The sequence below is a fragment of the Pieris rapae genome, chromosome 20 (genome assembly GCF_905147795.1).
Source record: "Pieris rapae chromosome 20, ilPieRapa1.1, whole genome shotgun sequence".
NCBI classification, from domain to species: domain Eukaryota; kingdom Metazoa; phylum Arthropoda; class Insecta; order Lepidoptera; family Pieridae; genus Pieris; species Pieris rapae.
The window spans coordinates 6,610,762-6,624,686 of NC_059528.1; the positions used below are offsets into that span (position 1 = coordinate 6,610,762).

At 34.7% G+C, this 13,925-nt stretch overlaps 1 protein-coding gene across 1 annotated transcript in view; it reads right to left on the reverse strand.

Moving 5' to 3' along the window:
* Positions 1-4,071: 4,071 nt before the first annotated feature.
* The window catches only part of LOC110995979 (transcription factor Sox-17-alpha-A), a 90,857-nt gene continuing 81,003 nt past the window's right edge, over positions 4,072-13,925 (reverse strand). The window contains exon 4 of the mRNA XM_022263445.2: positions 4,072-6,295. Within this exon, the coding sequence (XP_022119137.2) occupies positions 5,073-6,295 (1,223 nt within the window). The 3' untranslated portion in view covers positions 4,072-5,072. The remainder of the gene's footprint in view (positions 6,296-13,925) is intronic.

Sequence of the window (13,925 nt, forward strand, 5' to 3'; positions counted from 1 at the left end):
CATGATCATCATCACAATTGATCAATTCAATTGTGATTTCCATTTACCTCCTATAACCATACAAAATATCTATCAAAAAATAAAATTAAAAATGTCTTTTGAAAAATACAACCATTCCATCTGTGTATTCAACTCTCGTCAGTAAACTGACTTTAAAGACTACCGATTTTTGTATAAAGTTTTCACACAAATATATGTGAAGTTAAGGAAATAAATAAATATGTAAACCAGTGTCTTGCCGTAAAGGGGTCTGAATTTAATATTTTGCATAAATTATTTCTTAGTAAGCTCCATACGAATTCCATGCATTAACGGAGTTCAATGAACTCATAAATCATTTTTCATAGCGTTGCACATTTTATGGGAACCCGAGAATTGACTGGAAATCGGTGATTTATTAGTTTTTTACCCCACTAGCTCCTGTCTGCGGTTTCGCGTAGATTTCATTGACGTGCTACATATGAGTGAATATGATTAATTATATATGATAACATATATAAAAAAATCGGATACACTTAGTTTAAAATATGTACTTATATAAGGAGTATGTCTACCATATGCCGACTTATATCTTATGTCGGTCATACAATGCGCAGAGGCGATGAGAAAAGAAATTGACCGTGGTTTGTAAGGGAGCATTCAAGTATGACTTAACGCAATTATTTGAGATTCTTGACCTTGAAATGGGGGGGCCATTTGTCGCACCGTAAAGTATTCTGTACCCTTGTAAAACGTTTCGTGACCATCCAGAGACGACTACGATACGTAAAAGTTACCATAATGTGGTGTGAAGTACTGGAAAGTAGCAAATAATATTTAACATAATGTGTCATTTAACACCCGGCCCGCAACTTTACGTTTTACAAGCAGATCCCCCCCTAATTTCCTTCCATAATACATGAACGCTCCCTAATACAGATAATATCACGTGGCCGTTGACCAACCAGATACACTGTTATAAGAGAGGACCTGCACCTGGGGAGACAGATGGAGTGGACTCCTCATGTTCCTTGGTCACGCTCAGACATGAGCTACCGACTGAAGAAAGGTATATTGTCGATTCTACAATTATTAATTATCTTTGTATATACTATCTCTTGAATGTTTCTTCAACGCTAATCAAGGATGATAACTGATATATTGTATGTTGAATAATGAAATACCTAGTTATTTAGTTACAGAAAATATATGTTTAATATTTATCATTTATCCGCGCTTTATTTATTATTTAAGTCAATTAATACTATTTATTTCCAGGTTTAGTTTTAACCAGTATTCAATTGTCTGCTATCAACTATCTATTCTGTAAACTTTCTGTATATTTATATATGTAGACGTATGTCTATTTTCAAGACATAGCGATATGTAATACGTCTATACGATAATATCGTTTGATAGCTTGAACATTTTTTTTTCTGTATTGTAAAAATATTACAGAAAATTGAAATTGAATTTGAAACAGACTAAAAAGTCACACACTGTTGTAAATGCCCACTAGTTGAAGTTTTCTATACAAAAATCTATGGTCACTTTCCTCTCTATACGAAATTACGTATTGTTTGATTTTTTATGTAAGTGGCAAATGGCAGGAGGCTCACCTGAAGTTAACTCTCAGTTCAAGAGTTCTCGCGAGTGCGTTGCCGGGTTTTAAAGTACGGTACGCTCTTTTCTTGAACCTTTGTTTTACTTTTATAATTTTTCCTAAAATATGAATCAAACAGAACAAAACTCAAATACGTCTAGTTAATTTAAAAGAATTCAATTTGGGGTCCTAGCGCGTTAAGGCTTTTTAGGGAATTATCAAAAAGGTTAGTCGACATCACAGGAGAACGAAGAGCTGGCAGCTACCTCGCACAAAGAATTAGTCTAGCTATTCAAATGGGGAACGCTGCCAGTATCTTCGGAACCTTGCCTAAAGGAACTCCTTTTAATAAAAATTTTTAATAATTAAATTTTAAGGTTAGTTATTAGATATATTTTTATGTATTATGTTATTTAAAAGAGACATGTAAAAAAACTCGTACCAATAATGCACATTTGCAAATTGAAATATAAAGTTATAAAAATAACAGTAAATATATCTCCGGCCATCGAGGTATCGACTGGGCGTACCGCGGCGTGCCGATAATTACAGACCGCAACATTATTTAGTAATTTTAATTTTATTTGGACTGTTTAGGGCACGTGTGAGGTATAGGACTTTATTTTTGACATTGCGATTAATGGTTTTATATCATTTTAAATGTTTTTGTCTTAAGGGTTCTATATTTAATACATCTTATATAAGGCATACAGAAATCGTTTTAACGCACTTCAGCAATCGGATATTCTTGTTATAATTATTTTATATTCCAGGGGTCCTTTAAGAAAAGAGCGTAATAATTCTAAAAGGCCGGCAACGCACTCGCGAGCCCTCTGGTATTGTGTACATGGGCGCAATATCACTTAATACCAGGTGAGCCTCCTGCCCGTCTGCTTCTTGTAACATAAAAAAACATGGCATGGGCAAAGGGCAGGATGCTCATCTAATATTAGAAGTACTATAATATAATATAATATATTATAGTTATGAGATACATTTTTATGTATTATGTTATTTGTTTTTCAATTTGTATCTATATTAGTTTCGGCATGTAATTGTATAATGAATGTCTTCCATTATGATTAAATAAATATAATATAATATAATATAATATACACCACTCTTGGACACTCTCAATACCATAAAATGGATAGAATAATTAATACACAAACTCATTCCAGACCGACCGTCACCAGACCGTGACAGTCTAAATTAAATTCATTTAATTCATTTTTAGGTCTAGGCCTCAAATTGCTGTATATGTTTTATCTGAACCTTGAACTCTCTTGAACCAGAGATAAAAAAAATAGGACCTGTTTTTAATCACGTTACTACGTAGACAACTAATCACCTGCACTAATCACCAATCAAAGTGAATACTATGTATAATGTAGACATTATTGTGTATTATTGACGTAATTGTGTATTATTGCCAGTTCTTCTCTTCCATTCTACGCCCTTGATTTGAGAACTGGCAGTAAATGTAAAATTGGAAGCATTTAAAAATAAATTAATTTTTTTTGACGTTCATAAGTGTACATTATGTTACCATCATGAATAAACAATTTTGAATTTTAAATTTTATTTAGTTGCAAACTACTGAATTCACAAAAATTGCCTTATTTATACATAATTAGTTATAAAATTGTTCAGGTTTTAAGTTTTTACTTGTTATGTTTATATTATGTTTTTGGTTTAGTTTTCTATTGTATTAGTATTAAGTTAGTGTAAAATAGGCAAAAAGGAAATAAATCTTTGTTTTGTGTCCGCGATGGAAGGCTAATAACCTATTATACCCTATTAAAGGACCCAGCCTCTCAAAGATGGTCAATATTTGCAGCTTGCAATTATTTGATGAGGCAAATAAAGTTGATAATTATGTTTCGTTACTTTAGCATTAAATGAATCAATCCTGGTTCGCTGTCTCACACGCGCCTGATCCAAGTAAACACAGTTTTTTATGGGTTGTAATCTTGTAAAAAATTGCGTGTTATTCTTGTTTTATTCAATTTAACAGCATTTTGATGGTTATATAAATGTTATTCGGGATGTCTAAGATTTTGTTAGATTACTGCATTCAAGTAACTGGTTTGGGAATATTCCGGTGGTGGACAAAACTATTGATTTTGGATTTTCTTATTATTATTAATATTTGTAATTTATGCATGGCCTGCTAAGTTGATAGTGATTTAGTGAACAAGATAGTGAACAAGATCCTATAATTTCGATACCGGAACACCTATGGATTTTCTTTCTAAGTGCATATTTAACATTCGCTTGAAGAAAATATCGTGAGGAAACCGGCCTGACCCAAAAAGTCGACAGTGTGTGTCAGGCACAGGAGGCTGATCACCTACACAATGATGAAACAGACACAGAAATCTGAGGCCCAAACCTGATAAGGCTTCAATTGCTAAGGGAACTTTAGTGAATGAAAGAAAATAAAAATGGATTATAATTTTATTGTTTTTATAAATTTTACAATCAGGAAGAACTTATTGCAGTGCTGTTACACTAGATTTCTATTAACTAATATCTAAATTATGAGATATTAACCGTTTATACAAATATAAAATATAAAAATAACTAAAACTACATTTATATCTACATACTTATGGAAGAACAGATTTCGTAAACAAATATACAAATACAAATAAATAATCTTTTAGGGAAGTATCATTTGGTACAACATAATCGTGAATATGACATGTAGCACCATACTTGTCCGTCTAAAACAATTGACATAACGATAAATACATTTTTACAAATTGGTCATTATTATTTCTTGGACCAGCCATTTTATACATAGCTTATAAATTTTACTTACATAGGAAAAATTCTTATATAATTAAATTGGAAATATTCGTATTGAAGGCTCTACTTTTTATTAACATCAACAACAAAAATGATTGTCTTATGGCCCAAAGGGCCGTTCAGGTGTTACGTAAGCACTATACTTTGATTTTCGTATTTGATTACGCCAACAGTAATTATTTACTTTTTACACATAAACCCACATATTGTCTATGTTTGAAAACGATATGCATTTTCGAGGATTCCTACAAAAAATTAATACGTTTATGTAGTTATATGAGAGCAAGAAATCTGCTTACATAATACTTGAATGGCCCCCGAAGAAACTGTATTGAGTTCAAAGATATAGAGAATATAGAGAATCTGCAATTTGGTGAATTGGACAGAGTTAGTTCCATTTAAACTCGGAACCAATCCGCATCAGGCCCTAATATAAAAATACACATTCTGAAATATAACAGAACACCAGGCAGTACGGCATTCAGAAGATATATTAATCATAAACTTTCTCGCATATTTTATCAACTTAGGAACATTAAAAAGCTAATTAATATAAAACACCTTATTAACTTTGTCTACACTAAAATATTTTAACACATCTTGCAAGGATCACAGTTTTGTGTTCACAGTGAGTTCGTATTAGTCTAAAGCTTTGATATCTTCATTCTCGGTATAGTCAATTGCTGTAACAGGTCTGTCTTACTCCAGCTAAGATAACGCTGAATTCGTCGTCAGGGCGGGCATCGGCTAATCCTGGTGGAGCTGGCGTGTAGGGCCCTGAAGGGGGCGTCCCAGCTATAACTGATGCGTAGGGAGAAGGATACATCCTCTCTGTGCAGTAATCTTGCGGTTGTTGCTCTGGGCAATACGGCCTGTACTGCTGCTGTTCATATCTATACTGCTGGTGTTGCTCCATACCCTGAGCGTTATACTCCAAGTACTTATCAAACTCCCGAGCATCTACGTCAGATTCAGGAGAGCCAGTCCGTATTTCTGGTCGAGCAATAAATCCCTGCTCGTTCTCTTGGCCCTGAGGTGGTTCTTCTGCGAAATAGGTTCCGCTGGTATCATACTCAGTTTTCGGTTGATCAGGGTAGTGGGACACATATGAATCCTCTGTTTTGTACATCTGCTCGTATTGTTCATATGGATGGTATTGAATGCTGTATTCTGTTGTCATTGGACCGCTTGGTGCAGAGGACACCCTGGGCGCTGTTGAGCCGAGAGCCTGTTGATCCTGTGATGTAGCGACTGGTGGGAAGAAAGTACCAGTTACTAAAGGAGGTTGTTCTGCTAAAGACCTTTGGGCACACATCACATACATGCCGTTTGCCATTCCCATTGCAGCTACGGGTGCTGGTGAGAACGACCCAGTTGATCGGAAAGACTTGTAGGAGTACGACTCAGACAGAGATGAGGCGTTAATCGCCCTCCGCCTTTCTTCATACTGAAAATTCTCCTTTTCATTTTCGACCGGGGACGCGTCAGGTGTTCCGATTCCTGAAGCATCTGCTGGGGTGCTTCTTCTTCCTTGGGGTTCGGGAGATCGAGCTGGGGACGATTCAGGAGTTCGAACGTGGCCATTAAATTGACTTGTTTGGTACGAGTCTGGCGCAAGTGGCGAAGTTCGGTATGGGGAGAAACCAGCTCCAGGGTTGTGGGAGAAGCGTGTGTCTGGTGAGTCAGTGGCAGTGGCGTATGGAGATCCTAATGCAGTTGTGGCAGAGGGTGGAGCGCTAGATGGCGCTGTGGGCTGGTTGGGTCTTGTCTTGTTCTGCTTCCGCCGCCTGGGCCTGTATTTGTAGTTCGGATGTTCCGTCATGTGAATAACCCGCAGACGTTCAGCTTCTTCCACAAAAGGCCGGCGATCTTGCGGAGTCAACGAACGCCATTTTTTACCTGGAAAATAGAAACGAAGTATTACAAAAATGGAAGTCCAAGCTGCTATATCACTGTTTATTGATAGCATGATCATTACTAATAACACTTGACAATGTCCAGATAAAATTCCTGAGCGTAACATTAGAGTTTATACAAAACAAAATACATGACTGTCACAAACTCTGGCTAAATAATCACGATGGAGTGTTATCAAATAACTATAAAGCACCTTCAGTGAGCAACTCATAAATTACGTGATGTTCAGGTCTAAGAAGAGATGTGGATAAAATTAGACTTTATTTTTTTAATAATAAAGTTGATTTTGTAATGCAGCAGAAGTGCGAGGCTCTGGCAGGAATTATCGATGGAGTGAACAATCTTTGAGGATATTAATCAATGCGACACAACTTGCTACTGGCAAAACAAACAACTTTACTTAGAGATAGCAAGATGGATACAAAAAATATTTCTCATTTATAAAGCAAAACAATTTCGACAATTTTTTTACGTAACGAAAAATTCAGACTAATAAATATAATTAAAGATATATATAAAAAAAATATTCAAGGTTTTTAAAACAAATTATCATAAAAATACAAGCAGGTAACATCGACAACCGGTGACTGATGTCAAAAGTCAAGTTGACAAATGACAAGGGCTTCTTGTAGTGTTGGATTAATACCGATCGATGTATCGATGTTTTTATTAAATAACTAATGACTGCTGTGATGGAGATACATCATTAATTATGATTAATTTTGTTCTATTCAATATTATGTTACAACCTGATTTCTTAGTATTACATTCAGTTATCATAATATATTGTTAGCCCCTTCCTGAGCCTCTTTACTATCTATATTTATTTTAAATGTAGCTACCTTTTTAAAATTAACATCAAGAATAATCTTATCTTATCTGATACAAGAGCTTTACTAGTGGGTGTAGGTGAAGGCGAATTTAAATAATATTTTTTTTAATGCTTAATATCACTGCTTGCGTTCACTTGCTTTATACAATTCATAATTTCCATTATCTGCATCTACCATAACCTCCGGCCTCTTGCCCTCCTAGCTGTTGACAGTTTTAAAATAGGAACGTCATAAATTTGATTGTTTATAAATCGAACGAAGGTTAAGGTTTTATTGTCCCAACTCTATTATCTCTGGCCAGCCTTATTGGTAGATTAACGGCATTTTATTACCGGACTACCGATTTCCATTAGCCAGACACGTCACAGAATCGCTTTTATACGGCCACCTAATATGGCATTATCTTATGGCCAGTGACCCTTTGTTTTGAGAATTCATATCTTATTTTGGGTTCGCATTAATTATTGTCTATTAATATTTTCATCAGATGTTTAGTGGCAAGGATAATAATTTCTGATGGGAAGATAGAGAAATTGTATTATTTTAAATATCCTATATATTATGTTTATTTTTTATAATTAATTATAAGAAAAATATACAAAACATATTTTTTAAATTCAGTTATCGTTATATATAATTTAATTGTGATTCGGTTCCTTGTAAAATGATTGTAAATTTGTGATATTTGCGTAAAAAATATATTTTAAATTTCATTGTAACATTTCCGTATAACCGTAATTTGTCAAATGTCAATTTGATGTCACTCAAATAGGCTTAGAATAACGTTTTTGAATTGCACGTCTCGATGATAATCAAACGCACCTGTCAAAAAAGGAAAACCACCCAAAAAGGCCCAAATCTGTTTATATCGTTAATAAATGACCGTGTCATTAAGTAAGATGGAGTTTTGAACTTATTTCTTAAAGTTTTGATGACACAAATCAATCAAGTTTAGTGTAGCGATAGCAAACACATTTTTTATTGCCTTTCATAAATAAAATCTTGCGTAAACTTCATCGAACATTTATATTATTGGCCTGAACTCAGCTCAACCCCGACTATTTTAATGATATCATCCCATTCTTCATGATTCGTCATCGGACATTGAGGCAGAATACGAAATTCTACCAGTATCACCTCGACGTCCGCCGTTTCACAACTGAGTGTTTTTCAAGACAATTTTTGCCGCACACAACTTTGTGGAACCAGCTGCCCACCAATATTTTTTTCATTATCTTCATATTAAATATATTCATAAGACAGGAATTTAGTAAATGTTTAATTATTCTATTATATTACATAAGAGACTTGTGATGCAGACGGTAATTAAGAACAGAAGCCCGATATAATGAATCAATGATAAGAGAGTAATAATTTCCATCAATCAAACGTGTTTTGACACGAGGTGGTCTATCATTGATCAGTGATCGGCTTAATGATCTGTGTTTGGATAATTTTTAATCTGTGGTAACTTTTATGCTATATTTAATCTACTTATAGACTATATTTATACTACATACAATTAAATTTGAATTGTGAAATGTACTCTTTAGTTTCTGATTGTGTGTTCACGCTACGAATTATCTAACAAAAAAATATATTCAATAGTCTATTTACCGAGAATAGCTGGTTTACATCGTGGTAACATGTTCTTACTTAGTGGCTAAGATATTATATTTTACGCTATCAGATATATCATACTAAATATAGAATATAGTTTTAGTGTTAAGAGATTCTAAATCGTAAGACCAAACATCTTGCATAGACTCCAAGTCTTCGTCAACCGCTGTCTTCGTCGTATTTTGGGTATCTATTGGTCAGAGAAGATTTCTAACGAGCAACTTTGGGAGCGCTGCCGAGAATTCTCGATTAGCCAGAAGATTAAGCGACGCAAGTGGTAGATACACTCCGAAGGGATTCCTGGCAGAGAAACCTGGCGTTGTGCTGTTGCAGATGAGTCAAAGAGAGTCGGAAATACTTGGAGCGAATTGAAATAGGAGGCTGAAGACCAAACCCGATGGAGACTCATAGAGGAAGCCCCGTCTAGGGACAATACGTCTAAGGGGCCACCACATCATATGTGGTCTTGCTTTGGCATCTAATAATTACAGTTATAATGGCTTTGAATTTCGCGCGTAGTTTCACAAGATGCCGCTAGATGGCATCACCGATTTTTTACCGCAACGGATGTCCAGCGCACGCGTTGCATTCTAAACGTCCTCTTTTTCACTCTCTCCTACGAAATTCGTATTGACCTCTCTATTTTTTTTGCATTACGAATGCGTAGCCATTTTTGTCGTTTTTTGCGCTGGTCGCTTTTCTTACCGGTGACCAGTGGCCGTGTTGTTTTATTTTCGTGGCTGTAGCAATAAACTATCCGAACCGAGCTTATTAATCGATAGGCTTAAAGGTTTTAATAAAAAATACTTTATCAATACCACATGTCCAAGACATTCGAATTTTAAATTCCAGTTAAATTTTTAAAAAAAGAACAAATAATTTTATTTTTATTTTTTACTTTTTATTCTAGCATGTAAACTTTTTTGCCAAGCATTCTACACGAGATATGACAGTCTGTTACTGTACTGTAAATTGCATACAGAAATAACAAAAAGATTGATTCATAGAAGTTATGCGGAAATATACACACAACTATTTGAAATAGCCGACAATAACGCGTCTTAAAAATACCAACAAATTTTCAGTTCTTAAACCATCTTCGCATAAAACGTACAATGCATACTTTGAAGGCATAGGTTTGGACTTTTTGCAGGGCATAAAATAGATTATGCACTAAAAGGTATGCCTGGAGGCGGTGCTAGGCACAATGTGTTGCTGCAGGCTTAGGAACAACAGTTTATTACTTGGAGTTGCAGATACATGCCGGTTTAGTGTATGGAAGATAGCGATATTATTGGATTTGAATTTCGAATTCCAGCTGCAATCAAATATGGACTGGGCCATGTAAGATTTTGAAATTCGAATAAAACTGTTGATTAAAAATTAAATAAGTAGTGCGATTATTATGTTCATGTCAAATTTTGAAATTCGAATTCAAGTTCGTTCAAATCGTTTAAAACCAAAATAATATTGAAATTCCAATAAGGAATGTTATAAATGCACGTGTGATAAACTGTAAGCAATCAGAAGACGTTTTCCATATATTTTCCAAAATAATTTAATACTTCTATAGAATAAAATGTGTTATTATATTCACAATGACAAAACGCCATATCGTACACCTTGAACCACAGCCAAAGTAGGTATAATATTTTCGTTTCCGCCAATATAAACCTGCAGCGCCGAATAAAGCCAAGTTTATGGATTTCGGCAGCACTTTTATACTCCTGACCAGTTCTCAGAATACACAAAAAGACACATATAGCGAAAGTTTTATAACCTTCGAGAAATTTCTCGGCACTACTGTGCGTAAATAAACGTTTTTCTAAACATTACGCTGGATGTATGACGTCATAACATTACGCCCAGACTATGATTTTGTAAAGAGGTTTTATGTGTATTTTTCACATTACGAAAGCGTATTTATACCTTCTTAAATGAATCTTGTACACGATTATATCGTTCTACTTTAAAAAATAAAGAATAAAAACAATTACGCAACACACAAGTCTTCGTTCGAATTTCAAAACGCTAATTTACGTCATAGATAGCAGCGGGTAGTCGCGCAAAAAGGTTTGAATAAAATCATTACACAAGTAATAAATGCCAATACAAACTGACTTTACACTTAGATATGTCCTTAGACGCAATAAGGAAAAGCATCCAAGCATAAAAATTCAACTAAAATTCTTTTCCATGTAAAGACGATCATTGCAATTACATTAGAAAATTACGCGTTCATTTATCGTATCAGATATTCTGTATTTTCTAATTTGACTACATTCTCTGTTTGAAGTTGAACATTCATCGAATACTTATCTCGCTCTTACATACAAGGATCGCGTATTGCTATCTCTGTCCGTCATGTTACGATGTTTTGCGCGTCCGTAGGAGCGCGTGCGCAGTCGTTGACGTTTTTTAGATTATAAGAAAAACCATAAAGATTGTTAAAGGCGGCCGTTTAAGGATTAGTTTCCGTTTATAAAGGTATCATTCGCGCGATTCAGTGTTACAAATTGATAGATTATGCACGATTGATTTTTTATGGACCATCTTAACTCTCTTACGGCTAGATCTAAAATTATGTGATTATTGTGAAGAATCTAATAAAAGTTTAATTTCCTTAGGAATTTAGAAATTAAAAAAGAGACCCACAACACAGGGATGTTACTATTGTGGGGACTAGCGTCTATAGGAATAGACAATAATATAATAGATTTTTCAAGATACTTCATGGTTAAGGGAGCAGTGTTGGCGTAGTGGCTTCAATGTGCTATCCTTATCCCTGAGGTACTAGGTTCAATGCCGGGTGTGCACCAATGAGCTTTTTTTCTATGTCTGCATTTAACATTGGCCCCTGCCTCTAAGACCTAGTCGACGGCGTGCGTCAAGCGCAGAAGGCTAATCCCCTACTTGCCTTTTACATTGATGATGACAGACACATGATCTGAGGTCCAGGCCTCAAACCATCGGCCTCAAACCGCCACTGGTTATTTGAAATAGATTTTATATTAATACCAATAGTTAAATTAACGTTAAGGCCTACACATGCTCATTAAATGGGCGTATATTCCGTGCGCGTGTCTCAGTCACGTCTGGCGCACGCGCCGGGACGCGGTCACGTTGTAACACGGTATTTCGTAGATTTATTGATCTATATAATAGTGCTATTTTCTTTAGCCTCGTGTTATCCATATACCGTTGTCTGAAGTACATTCATTATAGTCAACATAATGAAGGTACTTTCATACAGAAATTTTTAATACGGATTCATTTTGAAATTTATAATTCTACCGGTCACCACCAGTTTCTCCAAGTCATTGGATATGTCCGAAGGAGCTGAGGATCCTATTGACGCTGACTTGTAATTGTCAGAATTAATTCATGCTAATTATATACTCGTTTTATTATTTTTCATAATTTATTGGTACGGAACAATTCAAATTCTTGTGTAACGTACATATTTTTTAATATTAAAAAATTGATTACGAAGCACAGCATTTAAAAAAAATCGAATAGCCCAACTGTGGAGAGTGCGAACACGTTGGGGAACACTGATAAACTTAGGCTGAAAGTTACGTCATGGCTATGACGTCATATAACATTAAATATTCCTTACCTAAAGTAATGATGTTAATTAAAACTGATAGTACATATTGGCAGTAGACCTTTGATGCTGGCATGTCTACGCTGTATTGCGATATTTATTGAGTAAGATGAGAGTAAGTTAATTATAATTTGGAATTGATGTGTACCATGAATAATATAATATACAAAAAGGTTAGTCGACATCACTGGAGACCGAAGAGCTAGCAACCTAGAACAAAGAATTAGTCTAGCTATTCAAAGGGGGAACGCTGCCAGTATCTTCGGAACCTTGCCTAAAGGGACTCCTTTTAATAATATATTTTAGTTATTACATTTTAAGGTTAGTTATTATATTATAATTATATATAATATCTGTTTCTGACATCAGAAATTTAATGAAAGAAGAATCCAATTCGAAAGATTCTTTGCTCAACATATACATAATACTTATCTACAGTATATGTTACAAGCTATTATACGCTGTTAGACGCTTTAAAGAATCTACAAAAAATTAATTGTAATTTGCAAAGCCAAAATATACTTTAAAATATATACTTATATATAAGGTATATCAGTGGTTAATCTCTTAGATCTGTGCCTCAGAATTCTGTATCTGTTTCATGATCATTTGTCGATGTAATAGGCAAGTATGTGATCAGCCTCCTGTCCCTGACACGCTGTCGACTTTTTGAGTTTTAAGCCGGTTTCGAAGTAGGTCCCTTTGCCCGACACGTTTTTTTGCACTTTTCTTGCCTTCAGCAAGAGCACGCATTAATTGAAAAAAAAAAATTTGTACAACTAACTTCCGTCATCATCAATCTCTCATCTGGCCCATCTGATGTTATGCCTATATAAACTCTCAATTCCAGAGGGCTTGCGGTATGCTCTTTTGGCTCTTTAGTATATTGGGAAGCTTGTGGTGCTCAAAAACTACCCTCAGAAACGCTCAGTTGTGTGAGGATTGAGAGATTATACGGTTTATTTATTTGTACCGTATTACAATGGAAACAAACAGATATTGCATTGATAATGTAATATTATTATTATTTCTTGCACGTCCTTGTAATTATAGCTGTATTAATATTTTGTAATTGACAATATAATTATTACACAGATCAGCTAATCTAAAACGATTTGATTTAGTATAACACTATTTTGCCTTTGCTGTTAAAGCAATAAAGAAAGCGTTGTTTAATTGTAGTAAGCATATTCTCTTCGACTTTGGGTTGAGATCAAACACGTGACTTTAATGATAAACATGTTGAATTTTACATAATAACATATTCTGGAGACTCTGTTTCCAAATTTAAAAAGAAGCGCCAAATATGTTTCACAAAAGTCATAAATTTGATTTGACATTACATTTGATTAGTCGTAAATTATTGCATTTCGCGCTAACTTGATTTGATTATTTTATTCAAGTTTGCAGTAAAAATTTTAGGAATTTGCTTTTACGCGCTCTACGTAAATTGATTATGGAAGTGACGTCATTTTTCATTATTATTCTCGACTGCAAGCACTCCAATGGGATTTAATGCAAGGACGTTAAGAGACTAACAAATAAGTTGTTC